This window comes from Lygodium microphyllum, chromosome 4 (genome assembly GCF_053477565.2).
Source record: "Lygodium microphyllum isolate KBCC chromosome 4, Lygodium_microphyllum_v1.1.10, whole genome shotgun sequence".
In the NCBI taxonomy this organism is placed as follows: Eukaryota; Viridiplantae; Streptophyta; class Polypodiopsida; order Schizaeales; family Lygodiaceae; genus Lygodium; species Lygodium microphyllum.
In genome coordinates, this window is record NC_141138.1 from 171,657,005 (window position 1) to 171,678,769 (window position 21,765).

The 21,765-nt window shown below is 43.3% G+C and overlaps 1 protein-coding gene across 9 annotated transcripts in view; it reads right to left on the reverse strand.

The window, feature by feature from the left end:
• Nucleotides 1–21,765, reverse strand: part of LOC148037906 (peptidase M50B-like protein) — a 139,665-nt gene that overhangs the window by 49,477 nt on the left and 68,423 nt on the right. For all 9 annotated transcript variants that reach the window (XM_087676896.1, XM_087676891.1, XM_087676892.1 and 6 more), the window contains one exon: nucleotides 13,233–13,316. In XM_087676896.1, the coding sequence (XP_087533022.1) occupies nucleotides 13,233–13,316 (84 nt within the window). The remainder of the gene's footprint in view (nucleotides 1–13,232; nucleotides 13,317–21,765) is intronic.

The following is a 21,765-nucleotide window of genomic DNA, read 5'->3' on the forward strand; positions in this document are numbered from 1 at the left end:
CTACATAGTGTGTTTGCTACATGAGCATTGTATTATTTAGATTCATTCGTGTCAGATCTTCATTGTGTCCATTGTCTGTGAGTTACCCTAACCCTAACTATGTTCTATTGAGTTTGTGTTTTGTTGTACGATTGTATTTGTGTTTCTGCGTTAGGGTATTTCTTTACATAGCGCACCACCCACAACCCACTGGTCCACATCCCTACCTTGAGACACCACAAGAAGATATAGATAATATTAGTAAGTCATTGGGCAACACTACTTCGATGCTTCAGCTTATCCATGGGGATAGACCCATGAGAGATATACCAAGATGATACTAATCCTCCTATTATTTCCACATGATCCCTAATGTTTCTTAGCATTTTTAGTAATTTTTTGTTTACTAGCTAGATGTTTCCTCTGAGATTATAGTTCCTTTATTCTACTTTGAAAGAATGATAGTTGCTTGAATTTTAGATGTATCTATTTTGTCTCATGGGCCGATTCTACTTTGAAAGAATGATAGTTGCTTTAATTTTAGATGTATCTATTTTGTCTCATGGGCCGATTCTCTCTCTCTCTCTCTCTCTCTCTCTCTCTCTCTCTCTCTCTCTCTCTCTCTCCAATCTCCATGAAGAAGTTTTAAATTAATGAATTGAAATATTTACAAAAAGCCTTGTAGCCAACTTGGCACAACCAAAGAGAGGTAACAAACAACCATGGAGCCAAACGGCTATGAAAATATAGAGGTACAAGACTAAAAGAAGCGGAATCATGAAGCAGGCATGATGGAAGTGGTGGGAATGATATCCATCCATGGTGCGACCAACCCCTCCCAAGAATCAAACTAGCCGAAACCATGGAAGTAATTTTCCATAATAGCAATCCTCAAATATTGACCACGGATGCTTGAGGCTAAATGAAAAATAAAAGCATTGCAAGTCTATAAGATGTGCCAAAGACCGCTCCATCACATAAAATGAAAAAGACAAGGGTGTTGCAACTATAAAATGATTGTGGATGGCATCTTGCCCAAAACCTAGGAACAGATAACCATCCAAGCTGCGGTCCATACTCGAGGGAAAAAACCTCAAATCTATTTATCAACTAGGCAAGAGATAAAAAGATCAAGGGTCTCATCAAATATAGTACAAAAGACACATCTAACGATGGAGACCTTGGGACCACGGAGCATATCTCCTAAGGGAAGATTCCCAATAAGAAGCATCCATATAAAAACTTTTCCTTGGTAGGGAAGCTTAGACTTTCACAATTGGAGCAACCAATCATGCCACTTAGCTTTACTATCCCAAATAGACCAAACTTTGCTTTCCCTGGTAGGGAATCTTAGAATTCCACAATTGAAGCAACCGATCATGCCACTTAGCCAACGTCCAAGATGGGCATGGTACTCCCTTTGTGGGAACTTGTTGGGATGGGGCGTTTTACTGGGTGAGGGTTAGGGTGTTCCTTTCTCAAGTCCTAGGTTACTTATTGGGCCCCTTAATGGGGTGTTTGGTGCCTATCCTTGTCAGTGTAGTACTAGTCTCCTTGGAGCTATCAACCGAAGGGAGTGGAAATAAGCAGCATACTCTAACGAAACTAGAGGCTTAAGGGTTTGGCCTTGCTGCATCACCTAGTTGTACATACTTGACTCGCAAAACAAAATTTAAAAAAATCTCTTATCATCAACCATTTTATGGTAAATTTGATTGGCTGAATGTTTCAATCAATCCTCCCGTTTCACAAAACCCCAATCTCACCATGAGGATGAAGGCTGAAATGCATGCAAAGGAGGGGAATGCCACCAAAGCGGGTCCAATTTCGACTAAACTGGTTTGTAAACCCAAGGCACCTGAAAGTACTAACTAATACGGAAAAAAGAATAAACATGAGACTGAGCAAGAATGATAGCAATCATGAACACTCTTCAAGCTGTCACATATGTGGACCAGCACTTGTTGCCGAGAACCAACTAACATCGTGCCTTCCAGATGTGCCAAACTGTGAGGCTCCCAATAATCTCCCACACCTTTGAACGCTTTGTTGTCAGCCCTAATATCTGATGGATGGATAGTGCCTCCAAGCCGACCATAGAATAGAAGCATGCCTCAATAAGAAAAATAGTATCATGCATCTCAGCCTCATACAGTAAGTTGCGGCCCTAGCTAACTACCTACCAATAGATGGCCCCCCAAGATATAAATCCCACACTAGACACCACTTGGGCGAGAAGGATCCCAAGACAAAGAGTCTTGCAAGTCAAACCTTACCCATAGGACCCTTCCTGCCATAATCGTCCCATGGTCTTGCACACAAGCTAATAAAATTGGACCAATAGAAGTGCAAACTCCTCCACTTCTATCGTGGGCGTCAATGGAGTGCTCCCAGTATGCATAGAATCTACCTGGAAGTACCTTGCTAGCTTGAGCAAGGAAAAGCTTATGCTCCTAACAAAGTTGGATGTCGATCCGTCCAACAAGGGCTAGCTGCAACTCTTGCTTGACTATCAACATAGGGACCACATGCCTCACTATAGTCAAGGTTGCTCACATTCCAAGAACCAAGGCGTAAAGTCATGGATAGGCCTAGTAGTGGATGAAAAGGCACTTGTTCATTGTGAAAGAAGCTGAGGAAGAGAAGGAATTGTGGGATTTGCGCATGTCCTAGAGGGGAACTCCATCCCCCCATGCTAGACCTATGGCATACTGGGGGGCTAATAAACCCTCCCAATTGAACAATCAAGGCATCCATAAACCAAGCTTAGAGACAAGACTTTGTCATTTGATAGAATCGAGTGGCCCATGATGCAGGCAGGTAGCCCCGGATGGCGATACACCCCCCCCCTCTCCGTGGCTTCTTGCCCCTATCCCCCACAGACCGCCTTGAGAGGCTTGTATATATGATATATCTGTGACTTTCACCAGCTCCAGCTTGGTCTGTTGAGCATGAGCACTTCTTGTATTCAGGTTTTTTCTAAAGTAATATAATTAGCCACACTTTATTTACAAAAAAAAGAATCGAGTGGCCACTTGATCGCATCCATCAGAGGATGCACTGAGGGGGGGTTCAAAAGATGATATTGAGGAGTAGGACCAGGGTTGGGATGGGAAGCAAATTATTCACCCGGGGGTTGCAAGGGTGGTATTATGGGATGCATCAATTGGGTGGTGGGACACGGTAGACGGAGCCCTACTATGGAGGCATATTTTGGACGCAAAGGGGGGGGCTATCTAGTGGGCAGCCGTCTCCTGGTCTCCGACCCTTAGCTCACAAGGCAAGGGCTGTAGGACCAATCCCCCCTCCCGGACGTTCCTTGAATTTCATGAAACCCTCATTATCTACATCTCTAGTCACGTGCTATGTAACCTTCACACCGAAGCATGTCCACATTGCAGCTTGGTGCTATGAACAAAACTGCTAGGGTTTGCACTGAGGACACACAGAGTGTACGACCATGACAAAAACACAAAGAGACAGACACAGACACAGAGGGCAAAACTCAAACCCTAAATGCAAAACTCAAAACTCAAAACTCAAACACAAAAAATGCAAAACTCAAAACTCAAACACAAATAGAAGAAGGGAGAGAGAGAACACAACTCTGAAGTGAATGAATGCTATAAATGAATGTAAGAGTATACAGTGTGCTCAAGGGGAGAGCAAAGTCGGAGTGTGACGTCTATTAAGAAGACTGCTAGGGTTTGCACTGAGGACACACAGAGTGTACAACTATGACAGAAACATAAAGACACAAACACAGACACAGAGGGAAAAACTCAAACCCTAAACGCAAAACTCAAAACTCAAACCCTAAACGCAAAACTCAAAACTCAAACACAAATAGAAGAAGGGAGAGAGAGCACACAACTCTGAAGTGAATGAATGCTGTAAATGAATGTAAGAGTGTATAGTGTGCTCAAGGGCAGAGCAATGTCGGAGTGTGACATCCACCAAAGATGGATCCCAAGTCTGTGACCACCAGTCAGAGTGTAGGAGTGCTGAATAGTGAATGGCAGCAGGCTAGTCACCAAAACGCAGCAGTCTGGAGGCTGGAAACTGGTAAACGCAGCAGTGTACCACCGATCGGGGGCTGGAAACTGTGCACAGTCTGTTATAAACAACAAGCTGAAACAGTATCTGAGAGTGTTAGGGCCTGCAATGCTGAAAACGCAGGCTGGCTGACCCTGGAGATGATGGACAGCAGGCTAAACAACAGTCTGGGATAGTTTGGAGCAGTCGCCAGCAACTGAGAGCTATCGCCTATAGCAATGGACAGGCTAAAGATGATGTGGCTGCAGTCAATGATGGTTGGACAGCAGATGGAGGCGGGCTGCAGGCTGGAAACTGGGCGCCAGCAACTGAGGGTGTGTGGGCTGGTGTAACTTGCAAACAAGGATGATTGCTAAATGGGGGCAGCCTGTCTATTTATAGATGTGGAAGAGCGCCCCAAAAATTAGGGCTTTCACTAAACTTTCTTGAACCGCTCTCTGTTTTAGGGTTTCCACTGAACTCTCTCAAACCGCTTTCCATTTTAGGGTTTTACTCTAAAAGAGCATTTTTAGTGTGTTTTGGGGCTGTTTAAGAGGCTAATCAGCAAGTAATGCATAGTTTAGCTCAACAACATCCACCGGAGACAAATCCCAAGTCTGTGACCACCACTTGGAGTGTAGGAGTGCTGAATAGTAAATGGCAACATGCTGATCACCAAAACACAGCAGTTTGGAGGTTGGAAACTGATAAACGCAGCAGTGTACCGCCTATCAGAGGCTGGAAACTGCGCACAACCTATTGTAAATAGTAGGTTGAAACAGTGTATGATGTGGCTGGCGATGACTAGATGATAAGATCGCAACAGATGATGATGTCACCAACAGCTAACGTCAGCATGGATAAAGGCGCCAACAATAGGAGCAAACACGAATGGAGTGGCAGCAATCTCAAGGGCTGGACAGCCACGTGGGAGGAGGCTGATGGCTGAAATCTGCACATGGAGTGAGAAACTTGCACAGACGGAATGAGGCTGAATGGGGGCAACTTGTCTATTTATAGATGTGGAAGGGCGCCCCAGAAATTAGGGTTTCCACTAAACTCTCTTGAACCACTCCCTCTTTTAGGGTTTTTACTCTAAAAAAGCATTTTTTAGTGTGTTTTGGGGCTGTTTAAGAGGCTAATCAGCAAGTAATGCATATTTCAACTCAACATCCCCTCTCAGGCCCAAAACTCAGCCGAAAGGTTAGGCCAACCATTGTGATGTTTATTTACCCCGAGGCGTCCCACCCCAAAGCAGCGAGGGCATTGGAGAAAGGGTGCACATTGGTTATCCAACGGCCTACCAAGACTACAGAGGCGATGATTATCTTACCAAGGGAATCCAAATAGTCACCCCAGAGAGAACAGGGCATCGGACAAAGGGTGCACGGTGGCTACTCAATGGCCTACCAAGCCCTAAAAGGCACATGGAACTACATTGAACTTTTTTTTTTTAAATAAGTGAGGTAAATTTTACGGGAGGCAGCCGATTGAGGAATAGTGACCCAGAAGACGTGAGTAGGGAGGGTACACCCAACACATCACAAAACAGTACAAGCTAACCCATCCACTCAGGATGTTGATGACGAGGAAAAATAGGTGATGAGGTATCCATGTGATGAAGCAGGATGGTGGTGTGGTGACATCTGCCGCCAGTGGAAACAGCTTAGGATCCACTCCAGTGGTGCTTTGCACAATGAGAGGCAAAGTATGCTACCTGCTGAAGAATGCTCCTGCAGCAGGTGCCACTTGAACAGTGTCCCTCATGGAGAAATTGTTCACTTGCCCAAGCACCCTAATGCAAAGATGATGAAATCATGCAATGCAAAGGGTAAGATACAACAGGGGGAAGAAGCTGATGTCGATGACAAAGTGTTGAAGCCTATAGAATACCAAGAAGGATAGGAATCCCCTCTCAACCTGGATGCGGATGCCGAAGAAGGAAGACCCTGATGTCGGTCTTCATATGGTGTCGAGAACCATAAGGAATGAAAGAAGATGCTTGGAGATGGATAGTGTGAAAAAGTGTAGTGGGGGTAGGATGGGGGAGTGGAGTACACTTGGAAATGGGCTCCAGAGTGCCCACCAGGCATGCGAGTAGTGTAAAGACATGGGTTGACTAGGCATGGGCATGGCCATTCCGTCTGTTTCGTGAGTCCCCCTCTATTGAAGTTCACATACGCAAAGCCATCTAGATCCTATACCTCAAAAGAAGAAACAAGCGAGGGTTTTGATTCATGCAACTCAAAAGAATTGGAAAAACTTGACATTAGACCTAGCTGAGATGATCAAGATGGATCACCAAGCGTTCCGAATGCCATATGTCCTCCATGATCGAAGAGGTGGTCAACCTCACCAACCGGTCCGATGTGGTAGCAAAACTGGTAGAGGAGGTGTAAACATCACCATACTTGCGATAGTACTCCTCAAAGTCCTCCTCTGTCATGTTAGTGAAATCTGGGATAGGAGTAGAAGAAGGTGAAGGTGAAAGTGGAGTGCCGTCCTCCTCATCGAGTCCATAATGTTGTCTCAGGGCCTCCAATGATGGAGAAGCCTAATAAGACATCATAGAAACTGGAGAAGAAGGTGTCTGGGACATTGTGATTTGGTTACGAGCCGTATTGTGAGCCTTACACAAAGGCTAGCTCTCCACAATATCCACAGGTTACTCTTTACAAGAGCACCAACTCTGATACCATGTGAAGAAAACTGCTAAGGTTTCCACTAAGGACAAACAGAGTGTACGGCCACGACAGAAACACAAAGAGATAGACACAAACACAGAGGGCGAAACTCAAACTTTAAACGCAAAACTCAAAACTTAAACACAAATAGAAGAAGAAAGAGAGAGAGCACAACTCTGAAGTGAATGAATGCTGTAAATGAATGTAAGAGTGTACAGTGTGCTCAAGGGCAGAGCAATGTCAGAGTGTGACATCCACCGAAGACGGATCCCAAGTCTTTGACCACCAATCGGAGTGTAGGAGTGCTGAATAGTGAATGGCAGCAGGCTGGTCACCAAAACGCAGCAATCTGGAGGCTGGAAACTGGTAAACGCAGCAGTGTACCGCCCATCAGAGGCTGGAAACTACGCACAATCTGTTGTAAACAAGAAGCTGAAACAGTGTCTGATGTGGCTGGCGATGACTGGTTGATCAGATTGCAGCAGATGATGATGTCACCAACAGTTGATGTTAGCATGGATGTTAGCGCCAGCAGCACGAACAAACAGGGATGGAGTGGCAGCAGTCTCGAGGGCTGGACAGCCATATGGGAGGAGGCTGATGGCTGAAATCTGCACGTGGAGTGAGAAACCTGCACAGACGGAATGAGGTTGAATGGGGGCAGCTTGTTTATTTATAGATGTGGAAGGGCGTCCTAGAAATTAGGGTTTCCACTGAACTCTCTCGAACCGCTCCTCGTTTTAGGATTTCCACTGAACTCTCTCGAACTGCTCCTTGTTCAAGGGTTTTTACTCTAAAAGAGTACTTTTTAGTGTGTTTTGGGGCTGTTTAAGAGGCTAATCAGCAAGTAATGCATATTTTAGCTCAACAAGTGCCCAAAGCCATGGCATTGCAAGCATTGAATGGGCTGCCTTGTCACAATAATTTGTTGTCTATAGGTGTACCTATCAACTTGGATCTCTAAAAACTTTGTTATTTTCTTGATATCTTCCACTACCACCTATACTTTCAAAAACCTTACGGTCATCTCATTGCATCAACAAAAAAGGACGGCGCAGGCGCTTGTGGTGCTCCTGGTGTGGGTGACGAAGAGGTGCCATAAATCTTCTACCAAGTGTCGATACTCGACTGCTAGTCTAGAAAAAGCCAAGGTGGTTGGATAACGAGAAGCCTGTTGTGGAGCTTGAAGCTGTCAATAGTGGAGAAACTATACCACAGGACCATGTAGATGATGCCTTTCGTGGAGGCTATAGGGGAGCTGCCAACAAGCTCCAAGGCTACCTCCTCTAAGGTGAAATGGACCATAAAGATACCCTGACCCATCAGTATGGCCTCCACAAACTACATCATACCAATGTGCAGAGTGGAAAAGAGCCGATCACCGAATTGTGACCTAGAGGGAGAGCGTCCAACGACCATACCAAAAATCACAATCTCCTCCAATTTCCTTTCTGTGGTGGAAATGGACAAGAGCTGCTCCGCAGTGAGAGTGATGCACAGGGCGTGTGATTGGGGCGCACTTGAAGAGTGTTCCGGCATCACACCATGGGAAAACCAGGTGACAAGAGCCAACACGTGGGGGGTAGGGGTGACTGGTCTAGCAGGCACTAGGTGGGGGCGGCTTGGGCAGCGGGATTCAGTCTAGGGTGCAAGCACCAGGTGCAGCAACATGCGAGCTTATCATAAATATGTGAAGACATCCAATCAATCAAAGCACAAGGGGCCACATCCACCCCAATGGGATAACCTAAATGTCTAGTGATTTCACCTTGAGAAACAATCCGCACCCCCCAGCCCGCCCCCGATGGGATAACCCAATAGTGATTTCAGCTTGAGAAATAATCCCTCCTTGCCACCCAAAACATGGAGATCTCTCTCTGTACAACTAAGCATTGATATATAGACCCGAAGCCAGACCCAATAGGTTTCAAATAGTCATTGCTCTATCCAAATTAGACTTCTCAGCCTTAAGAAACATAGATAAATCATCTGCAAGACTCTCTCTCTCTTTTTTTTTTTTCGTAAACTCTCTCTCTTTTTTTTTCGTAAATGTAAACTCTCTCTCTCTCTCTCTCTCTCTCTCTCTCTCTCTCTCTCTCTCAAAATTAGTCAATTCAGCTATGATCACAAGAACTTGAGCAGGTCGACTAGTAGGTTTCTTCGCTTGTAGGAGGTCCCATATAATGCAAGGGCTTTCATAGCCATTTCAGGGTCAGATTGCTTGATATGAGGGCTGATCTAGTGCATTCTTGCAAGCAGATAATTCTGTGGTGTGTGCTTATAGCTAAGTGACTGTAAACAGTGTGAAGGCATTTGGGCTCGTAAAAGATTACTGGGCTTGCAAAAATCTAGTGAGGGGTTACAGAAACCCTGAAAATTTGCAGGAATCAAAGAAATTGCTCTGATTTGACAGTACAAAGTACAAGCTGAGTGGCTTTGCACACAGTGTGCGAGAGATGGATAATGTAGACAAATGAAAGCATCAAACCGTGGAAAATGAATATCTGGGAGATGAATCTGATCACGAACTAACACAACCATCAATGGAAGCAATGTTCAACACCCCTTCTAAGAACACACGGTACAAGATGTATGGCCGTAGGGTCCCATCTCCCCAACATCTGACAAGCATGGAAAGACCTCACGCACCATGAATGAAAAGAAATACGAAGAAATTCATCTTATGATCCGCTCTGAACTACGAATTATGAGACAAGAATTGGAGAAAGAAATACGAGAGCAGGTCAAAGCTGAACTTATAGTAAATCAGAGGGCAGAAATGCAAGACATGCAAATAAAGATTAAGAATGACTTACAGGCACAAATGCTCTCCGAAATGCACACGCTAAAAACTGAAATGCTGAAAGTGGTAGATGCCTACAAATCTGAAATCTTAGAACTGGGGGAAGAATTGAATACATTTAAGAAAAAAGAAATGAACATGCAAGAAGAACTACAAAAAGAGGAGGAGGCTTTGAAGGCATGTGAAAGGGAGGTTCACTCATGGGACAAAGTGGCAAAGACAACACAGAAGCAAATAGAAGAAGCCAGCCCATGGATTGAGGTAGTCAAAAAGAATAAGGGAACATCAGTGAACAAGACTAAAGTAATGAATGCTACCTTGGAAGAAGAGGCTAGGAGACACGCTAGGGTTTTACATGTATGAGTAGTAGGATGGGAGGGGAAGAGCAGCCCACAGGAAGATGCTAAGACACTTGCTAACAAAATTGGGGCTTCAGACGTACCTATCATCAGTGCTTAAGTCTAAGGCTCTAATTCTTCGCTTTGGGGACATAGAGAAAAAAAGGGCCTTCCTCTCCAAGAGGAGAGCCCTCAAGGGTGAGAAGATTTATTTAGATGAGGACCTTACCCCAGCACAAATAGCGCATCGCAAAGAACACATGCCCAAGGTATTCGAGGCTTGCAAAGAGGGAAAGTCGACTGTTTATAGGGATGGACAAGTCATCATCACTAACAAACGAACTTCATGATGGTACGAGGCCTATTAGACACTTCGGATGTCAATATGGAATTGTAATGGAGCCCTATGCTTGGATGCGGGTTACTTTGAAGATAGCTTCCGAAACATAGATATTGCAATGTACACAGAAACACACCAATGTAAAGATAGCCGACTACCAAACGTGAGGGGATACAAGTGGGAAAGTGCATTTCGTCCAGTAACTAGAAAACCAAGAAGCACTAGGTGTTCTGGAGGTGTGGCCATACTATATCGGGAAGACCTCAAAGGGATAGTGCAAGTAATGAAAAGAGATGATGATGCACAATATTTATGGATTAAGATACATGCAAAAAGACCACGGGATATATTCATCGCAATATGCTACTTTCCTCTTGCAAATTCTACCTATGCCACACGAGATGGATCTCCCTTTGATGTACTTTATGAGGATATCATGAGATATGCTAGCATTAGGGACATATTATTAGTAGGAGATTTCAATGCACGCACTGGAGATAGATAGAGTGACTTTTATATGCATGATAATGCCATGTTCAAAGAATATACAAAGATGAAATAGGCCTACGCAGGAGAGCCCAAGATAAAGAAGTGAGTACCTATGGGACACACCTATTGGCTTCGGGAAGTGCACATAGACTAGCCATCTTTAATGGTTTGCCACAATGGCCAGGATCTGACAATTTGACTTGTTGGAATCACAAAGGAGGGGCAAGTACTGTGAACTACTTGATAGGCTCACCAGCATTGATACCAGACATCCAAAACTTTAAGATATCTAAGAGACCAATTGGCATAACAACAAATCATGCTATTTTGACATTCATGCTCTCTTGTGTACATATGAAACATGAAACACCATGCCTCCCTAAACAACCCAAATACTACTTTGCAGAAGATACCTCACATATCTATAGTGATTCTCTGCAGAATAGTTTACATACATTGGACTTGAGTAGATCGTTGGAAGAATGTATAAGGGATTCAGCAAAGGCCATATGTGGATCACCCATGTATGCATTCCCACACACCTTGCCTGGATGTAGACCCACAAGATCTACTGCTCCCCAAAATAGCTGGTATGATGATGAGTGTAGAGTCACCCAAGCTCCCTTACAAAGAGAAGTGGAGCTAGGCACTCAGACACATCACCAAGCAAAGGCGTTCTTCAAACGCCTTGTGCGGAAGAAAAAATGAGACTACTTAGCAAAAGCAGAAGCGAAGATATATCAGCTATTTTTCGAGCGAGATAGCAAGAGTGCATGGAAGATGTTTCATGAAAAACAACCCCCCATACAAATCACATCACCAGATACTTGGCTTGACTATGGGAGATAGCTGTATGACCTGCCAGGACAACCACCTATGCAGCCCCCACAAGCTTGTAGGTCAACACACTGGTCTTCATAACATTTCTCACATGCTTGTGACATATTAGCATCCATATTAGCACATATGTTCAATAGAGCAATATGTGAAGGTTTCCCTATGCGTTGGTCAGACAACACTATAATTCCGCTATTTAAAAGTGGTGATCCCCTGATTCCTAACAACTACAGGACTATCATGATCAGTCATACTTTGGCCAAGATATATCGATCTATATTAGAGCATGAACTCAGTGAGTGGGCTGAAATACAAGGCAAGAGAGCACACAGACAGGCAATTGAGCCTACATGGTTTGGATATTGACTGTCTTTCACCTTTGGATTATAGCCTTGACTACCCTACACTTTCTCTCAATTGATTAGAGTTGAACCAAGTGATCAGAGCTGATATCTTGAGGATTGAGACAGCAAGGACATGGATCCATCCACCACTCCCTCTAGCATCAAGGATGGAGTTCTACAGGAGTCATTTCTTGTATCTCTTTGATGATGGTTTCACTATTCGGCCAGCATATATATATCCATCTCTCCCATAGCGTACGGGTTGCTATCAAACAGATTCCCACCTCCTCACATAGGCTTCAGATGGAGACAGGCATATGGGGAAATACCCTAGCAGAGGATAGGACTTGCCAGCTTTGTGGTAGAGAACCTGAGACAGAGGAGCACTACATATGCAGATGCACAGTATACTATGACATACGAGGACGGTACCACTACCTCTTCCGTGATGGATTTGGACCCCTTCGTCGCATCATGGAGTATCAGGACCAGAGATGCCTAGGTCTTTTCCTCCTAGAGCTCGAGAGGCACCGAACTACACTACTGCGAGACAAGAGACCAGCTCATCCAGAGAGAGACACACAGAAAGCAGTGACAGACTTCTTCTACAGAGCCAACCCTACTAACACTACCAGCCTAGCAGAGACAAAGCCACCCCGCCAGACACCTTACAGGCCACGCCGTGGAGTCACATTGGATAGAGCCATTTCCCTTCGTCGAGCGTGACAACCCCGTCTACCAAGACCACGTCCGAGGAGGCCACATCACAGTCGGATTAGAGCCATTATCATGAGACACCGAAGACTCACCACCAAGCATATCAGTGAAGCAGCTAGGGACTGCATCATAGCTGAGATCATGTGCAAATCTTGAGATCAGCTACAGCCCATAGTCTCCACCACACTTTTGTACATGGTTCTATCAGATCTGGTTCTCCTTTCCTTTCCTTTTCTTTTCTATCGATGGAACAACGCTACACATGGTTCAACCCTAGCATAGTCCCATCGTATAGTTATTTTCAGTATTGTTTCACAGGCCACCCACTTATTTATAATGTTATCTTTACCTTACTAATGAGATGACATTAGACATGGATGTACTCTGGATTTTGTCTCATAGGCCACATTGGCCTTCTGTAGACGTTAATATATCTTTCTTTCTTTCTTCTTTCTCTCTCTCTCTCTCTCTCTCTCTCTCTCTCTCTCTCTCTCTCTCTCTCTCTCTCAAGAATGACATATTTACATATGCACACAAAGTATATACATGCATGGAGTGCGTGCGTGCGTGCGTGCGTGGGTGGGTGTGTGTGTGTGGGTGGGTGGGTGTGTGTGTGTGTGTGTGTGTGTGTAAATATAAAAGCTGCTGGAAACAAGCTTTCCTTACCAATAAAAAGAATGACATATTTTAATATGCGCACTTCTGTCAGCTCTTGCAGTATCCAAATGACAGCTATGAACACCAGAAAACCTTTAAAAAGCAAAATCAGTAATACATAAGAAATGAAGGAAATAATGTCCATCAGAAACTCTTGACAAATAACAAGACTTAAATAAAGTAATGAAACACAATAACAAATATCATCATTAAAAGTGCAGCCCCTGCAGTATTGTGTGCATCATACCTACCAGGCAAACTCTCTGTATTTAAGATGTGAACTCACATTATCACATAAGGTTCTCTTGCACATATTACAAATTGGCAAAGAAAACCATGATTAACTGCATTCACCACATGAAAACTGTGATGTTTGCTTTACACTCACATGCTCCCTTGAAGGGTTACTTGTCACTTGTTAAAACTATTACAAGGCCATGATACTTTACCACACAATGTAGCCTACAATATTTAGTTATCAATACCCCCTCCTCACAAAAGAAGTGGACATTGATAAGTCAAACTAGATGCAGCCTCATGCTAAGCTTGCATAAGTAACAACTGACTGAATGTTATTGAGAACCAGATAGTTATGCGAGCCCTAACAAAACCTTTGTTACCATAATGCCCATGTGGTTCGTTATAAGACATTTGAAACTGGTTAACAGACTTTGATGGCATTAACTTTGCATAATCACCTGTTGATACTGTTTTGGAGAGAGAACAACCAAAGTCATTCAGTCAATCATAACACCTAGAATGATCCAACTTTGTTTTCTTAAATGTGTCGAACATTACGATGAGCAGACTTAAGATTCTTTTTTTTTTAAATAGTTTCATTTCGCAGAAAAGAGTTCAGCCAATCATACGTTACACAAAGCAAAACATGAACATTGAAAATATATGGGTTCAACAGCATGGCATGAGCCAAAAATAGGATTGGCTAGACGCAGGAGCTACTGTAAATTTATGCAAGGCCTCTCAAGGCTGTCTACATGCAATACAGGAAGAAGCCAAGCTGGGAGGTTGTAACTCCACTTTAGGATACCATGCAGCACAGCGAGAAAAAGGCTCTCTCCTGTCTAGAGGTGGAGGAAACCCTGTCATATGCTAGTTAACTGTGTCACCAGTATCCCCTGAGCAAATGCATTTAAAAGTGTCTAGACCTCTCTGAATCCAGTGTGTACTGACCAGTGGTGTCCACTAAAGGCCATCTAACAGCAGAAAATTAAGAAGAAAGGCCAGGAGTGTGAATCCACCTAGAGGTACGACACAATGAGGAACAAGTTCAATCTTCCTCCGGATGGAGAAACAGCTGATTGAACTCCTGCCAGTGACATGTATGGGTTGCCTAGAAGTTTATCAACGTGTCCCCTCCAAAACTGGATTATGAATCCCAAAGCTCTGCCAAAATGGCTGATATGAACTAGCAATGGGACAGCAGAGACTCAACAACTTCTCGTTGAGCAATGGCTCTAATCAGACCACTACACATGACCCAACCCCCATTGATGAAAGTAGCTTGGTACATCTCAAACTTGTGGAGTAGGTGGTGCTGCCCACTGATAAATTGCTAATACAAAGCTCCCCAAGTGATGCAGGCAAAGTCAACTCTGCATGATGAAGAATGTTGCAAGTTCCTCTCAAACTAATCCTCGTGTCATAGGGGCATCATATACCATTGAAATTCTCTGATGGTCAGTCCTGTACATTGCCTGAGTTGCGCTACACATGGGTAGGTCCATCAGCAAAGAACAAAATTAAGTAATGTGTACGTTTGTGCACGCACTAGTGAATCTAATTAGTAGTTTACATTTCTATGCACTGCACATGGCCAAAATTTTTGGGCCAGGACACTTAAAATTATAAATTAAAGGATGAATAATACAACCTTTAAGTAAACTTGATTATATAAATGCAAAACTGTCAAAATGCAGGAAAAGCAAGAGAAACAAGTAAAAGGCATGAAAACTGAGCTTTTCTTCATCATGTGGCCCATACTTGGGCAGATCATGGCTGTCAAGGATCGTCTATCACCAACACCTGCTGATCATGCCACTGCTAAAGCTGATCGTGCTGATAATCATACTGGCAACATACTTTCCTTATAGGGTGAAGCTGTCCTGTGCCTAGTGAAGCTGATCTGGAGGCAACAATGTTGATTTGATGCTAGGAAAGGCTTTCCAAAGCAAGTCAATGGCTGCTGAAAGTAAGATGAAGGCTAATTTGACCATGGTGATGCTGTTCAAGCTTGGCAATGCTTTTTCGGTACCAACTGAGTGGTTTCCAAGCTGTTTTAGCTAATCCTTTGTGGTTTGATGCATTTTGGAGAGATCTCTTGCGATAGATTTTGTAAAATAGGGGTTTGGGAAAGATCTAGTGTCAAGCAAGTTGGTCTTCTTGCATCTCTGGAATATTATAGTTGTTTAACTTAAATCTCATGTTCTTGGTCTTGGTTAGTGAGAGCAACTAGAGATAGGTACTAGAGTATTTTAGATCCATGAGCATTTGTATTGAATTGGCCTACTGAGCACTCAGTTTGAAAAGCCAGCTATCATGGCTTTCTGAGTAGTAATAGTTTTATAATACTGCAAGGTGGGCCAAACTTTGTGGCATGAAATCAATCATAAAGGGCGGTGAACATAGACTAATTGCACACATGAAATAAAACAACAAATAATCAAAAAACTCCTTGAACACGAGAGCTACAATGCTCTTGCATGGTAGATGACTACAATGCTCTTGCATGGTAGATGACACACAATGGACCCCAAAGGTTGGTGCCACTCACTATATTTCTTTATCATTATTCAAAGCTTGCACAAAAAGTGACTTGCTATCACAAACCAACACTCTCTCAATACCAATCATGCCCATGTGCATGGCTCTTGAATCAAGCCAAACTTGTCTCATGTCCAATGTTCTCAGTTGCTCCCACCAACCTTGACCAAAAGCATGACCAATTTGTCCATCCACACTCTAATACGTGTAATGCATATGAATACATGTCCTCCTAGTCCAATTGAAATGCAAAAGTGACTCTGGAGGTGCACACTAAATCCCACATTGCTGCACACTACAAACCATGTGCAATGCGTGCAAATCTCTCTTAGGTTAGAATTCAGCATCACACGTGTGCACACACACTCTCATAGTGAACAAGTGAATAGCAAGAGAGAAGAGAGTTGCTAGAAGGTCACATCCACTATGCCAAAATGATAATGAAAGTGCAATCCCTAAGGTACTAAAGTACCACCATCTGTGTTCATTTGGGGAAAAAACCCTTCTCTAGCTAGAAGATAAAAAGCGGTCGTGGATAAGAGAGCATTCACTCAAGAAAAAATGAGACATGATAAGTGTAACAAACCCCCCTCGAGTGAATGATGTGAACGTATACAAGGAACCACAAATCAACCCCTAAATGATAGTAAGCCTAAAGCCTTGCGAAAGACTTCAAACTTCTCTCTAGAGAGAGCTTTTGTAAACACATCTACCAAGTCATCCTATGTAGGGACATAAACCAAGTCAATCTCCCCTGCATGGAACCTCTCTCTAACATAATGATAATGAACCTCAATGCACTTAGTGCAAGCATGAAAAATTGGATTCCTTCCAATTGCCATGGCACTCTAATGTCAATATAGATAGGAGTAGATAACTATTGTCCCACACACTAATATCAACCAAAAGGCATTTGAGCCATACACATTCTAATGTAGATATAAATGTTGCCCCTGTATTCAGCTTCACAACTAGATGTGGCTATTATACGAGAGACATGAATCACCAAGCATAAAACAATTACCACTAGTGAACACCCGCGTGTCAAAACATCTAGCCCAATCATTGTCTATGAATGCGTGCAAGCAAAGAGGAGTGCCTTTAGGATAGAAAGGGCCCAATGTCTCTAAGTGCCTTAACGATAGCAAAAGAAACATTTGATTGCTTGCCAATGCACAATACCAAGGTTGTGCATAAAGCGTGCCAATTGAGAGACCTCAAACAGAATATCTAGCCATGTATTACACAAATGCAATAGACATCCAAGAGCCTACTAATAGAGAGAATCATCAAATAGATCTCCTATATCCTCAAGTGTAAACTTGTACCTTGTCTCAAAACTGGAGTAGAGATAGGCTTACACTCTTGCATCTAAAAACGCTCAAGGAGCTGCCCAATGTACATAGACTATCACAAAAGAATGCCCCCCTCAACTGCACTAAACTGTATACCAAAATAGTAGTGCAAGTGGCCAAGATCTGTGATATCAAAAGCATGCTGCAATTCAGCCTTTAAGACAGCAATCTATGTCTCATGAGGTCCAATCAACGGCATATCATCCACATAAAGAATGAGAATCAAGAGGTTATTCCCATCTTTGTGGACATAAAGCGTGCTTTCAATGTGTGAATTACTTGAGATCGCCATTCGGAAAAGCAACCTTTACATCCAATTGATGTATATGCCAATCAAAATGGGTAGCCAAAGCAATGATACTGCAAATGGTGGTCATATGTGAAGCGGGTGCAAGTCTCATCATAGTCAATCCCATGTTGCTAGACATACGCTTTGGTGACAAGATGTGCCTCTTGTAGCAATCAATGCTACCATCAGATCTACATTTTGATTTTTAAACCCACTTTGTGCCTATAGCACACATGCAAGAAGGCAAGTCACATAACTCACATGTGCCATTTTTTTGGATAGAGTCCAACTCTAATTGCATCATTGTCATCCAATGATCATCTTCTAAAGCATCCTAGAAAGAAATAGGTTCCTTGTTTGGATGCAATAGCTATAGGTGCCTGTGCAACCGAGTTACCTTGTGCATGGCAATTGGCTGCTCTAGTTCAAGCCGGGAAGTGGAACAAACTGCTAGTTGTCCCATAATGTATCCAACAACCATCTAGCGACTATTTGAGCCTCCCGAATAGCAGCCCTCTCATCAGCCACTTCATCATCAACAATCCCTTGATCAATGGGCCGAAAATTAGCTATTGTTCAATGTGTGTTTGTTGTTAATTTTGCAACTGTAAAGCCTCAATAGGTTGCAAAAATTGACCAAAATCGGGTGCACTTTGCCGAAACAACAACATGAAACTATCAAACATATCCATAGGTCCCACATTGGGCTGAGTTTTGTAGTACATGAAGGACTGACAAACATGTTCAGCGAATACCACATCTCTACTAACAAAAGTCTTGTTTGAAGAGGTTTCATACAAGCAATACCCTTTACTTTTTGCATTGTAACCAATGAAAATGCACTTGACAAGCCCATCTTGCAACTTGCGTCCTCATGGCTATGGCATCAAAGCAAATGTCTCAAAGTAATCCAAGCCGGCCTATTAAATCCCTTGGCACCAAGCCTTGCCTTATGCATGTCCAAGGATCCATTGGCAAGATACTTGGTCTTATAGCCCCATTTGACACCAAGCACCTTCCGCTTCTTCGGACAAAGAACTAGCTCCCAAGTCTATTTTTGCTCAAGAGAATCAAGCTCAACCTACATCGCACATTGCCAAACCTCCTATGCAAGAGCCTCATCAACTACAGTAGGCTCATGGTCATGAAGAATCTCGGACATAAGGGCATAGTTCACGCAAAGTGAACTATTCCATTGGACTTGAATCGTAGCTAATCTGTGTGGGCCTAGAGGTGTCTAAGGAAACAAAGTAATCCCTCGCTCCTGCATGAGCTTTTGATAACACCCAGGGATTCGTCACCTATTGCAATGGAGACTAAGAGGGCCTCTCATACCTAAAATGCACCTATCTGTGGGAGGGACTCCCCCTCACTAAGTGAAGGTAGATCCTCTTCATCTAATGAAAAAGGCTCCCCCTCTAATGTCTCAATTCCCCTAGAAGAAATCTAAGGAGATGGGGAAGGGTTAGAAACACTCGATGACAAGGTAGTAGATGAAGGAGCCATCAAGGATCAAAGGGGAGAAGAAGAGGAAGATGGGGTAGCATGAAGGAGAGGGAGGAGTCACAGATGAAGGAGGGATACTAATGGGAAACCCTGGAAGGGAGGTAACGGGCTGATGGTTGTGTGTGTGTGGTTTTTTTTGTTTGTTGGAATAGGAGCGGGAATTGGGGCAAAGGCGGGGGGAAGCCTTTGTAGAGCCGGCGGATCCACTAGCACCTATATCTTGGAGCTTCTCGTCGAGCTCCAAGACTAGCGAGGCAAGGTCCTCCCTAAGAAGAGTATCTCGGGTCCTCGAAGTTAGAAGACTAGTATAGAAAACATCGAGCTTCGGAGATAGCAGTTGAGTCAAAAGAATCACGGCTATGTCTTCAGAAGATATAGTCCGTTCGAGAGATGCAGGCTCATCTCTCATGTCCTCCAATTTGCTGATGGAGTCTTTCATACAAGAAGAATCATCGATAATGAGTATCTGAAGTTTCCTCTCAAAGGATATGCAATGGGCAAATGTCTGCTGCTAGTATAAAGACGCTAGCTTCTTCCACACCTCCGCAGTAGTCTTTAATTTGTGAACATGCACTAGGACAGAATTCAATAAGCTCATAACAAGAAAGGATCTAGCTTGGGAGTTGAGTTGATCCCATAGGGCAGTATCATCCATCGTTGATCCCACTTTGGAATCCTCCACAGGACGGGGCCCAAGATGGGAAACAAGCTCCCAAAGGTCAAAAGTGTAAAGAATGCACTCCACATTACACGACCACAATGAATAGTTAGAACCATCCAGGTGGTCCTCTTTGGGAAAAGAAGGAAAAGCATACACTTACACTGAGGGCCATAGGAGGCATCTTAAGACCAGGGTCACATGTCTTCTGAGAAACACCGAGGGAAGGGGGAGGAGAGGGCTTCCGTACAAACCAACTTGGTGATCTCCATTCTTCTTGGTCTTCCTGATAATCTTGCCACCTTTCAAAGGAATGATGAGAACACTCATCCTCTGAATCATCAAAGCCTCCAAACTGGTGATAAGATATCTTCTGTGACCTACAAAATACCCAGAAAATATCTGTTTGCAATAGATAACCCCTTGAACAATGGAAATCAGCTACACGTTTGCAAAGAAATCAATATAGATGGTCCACCTGAAGGAGATCAACTATCGGCTACACCAAAAACTACTGTGTTTGCATATTTGGACTATCATCTGCATCAAAAAACAGTTGTGTTTGCTAATGGAGACTGGAGAACAGCCACATTTCAGCATAGCGCTGATGTGGATGGCTGCGATTGCAATCTGGGAGGGTCGCCCCAGCTCCAAACAGCTCTATGTCATCTCGTTTGGCATTCATTCCATGTGACTGAAGATGAATACTGAATACAACGGTGTGGATTGATCAATCCTTGCATGCAGCCTTAGGCGTCAGTGAGGGCATCAAATCAGGTTGAGAATGTTAGTAGCAGCACCAGAAACGGAGGGGAATGTCGGAGACGAAGTATGCTCCTGAAGCCTGCAAAAGAATGAATGACTTGCCAAGTGTGGGGGGGCAGCTATAAATAGCTAAAAAGCCCCAAATCTGGGCAATGTGCATCTCAGGCTATAGATATGGCTGACGTGGCATTAAATGCTTGATACCTACAAAATATAATAGCTAACTGCACCAGAAAAAGTGCTAAAATAATGACAAGGCATTCTGGGGCACTCGTAACAATTAAGTAGTGGCAAACCTAAGAAATGCACAAGAAATGTGTTGAAAATAGAAGAAATGCATGGAAAGGCACACTAAACTGCCAGAGCTTCAATGTCTATCAGACTCCAACAAGAGCTCATGACAGATTGACAAATCTTAAGATAGGCAGGCATGTTGTAATAACATGTTTTGATAAGATTTGATTAAAAAACAGCAACATATATTATTGTAAATCCAATTCTAGAGTTGCTCAATGGATTCCCTATGCAAAGAGGAGAAGTTAGCTCATCCTCTATAGCTGAAGCCTACATTTTCTACAACAAAGAAAAAAACAATTGCCTAATGGATTCCCTATGCAAAGAGGAGAAGATTGATTGCTGTCCTCACTCCATACACGTTGTCAGCTCATCCTCGACAGCTGAAGCCTACATTTTCTACGACAAAGGAGAAAAGAATCGTTACCTCCAAACTTGGGCTGCTCAAATGTGTGAGAGAGAGGCCCCAAAAAGCCAAATCACTTTCTAAATGGGACACCAGTTGCTCATTAATTAAAATCCAAATGTGAGTAAGGGCCAATTAATTAATGGTTGATAAATCATAAGTAACCTCACTAGACGAAAAAACACCGGGCTTGCGTTATAACTTAAATGCACAGCTTTTATTAGGCAATACTTTCAAACAATCATTAAATCTATGGCGCAAGCTTCCAATTTAATGAAAGTTTCACATTACACCTTGTTCCTTTTGCCATGTCCTCATATCACATAACTTGTACACTTCCATTGCATGCCATAGTGCCAAATCCTTCATTGTCAGTGCAATGGTCACCGTGCCAAAAGCTAAGGGTATTAGAATTAAAGTTCAATTTAATTATTCCATTAAGTTCATTTCTCGTTCTGGTGATATAATGCCCTCCTAAAACACTGCAA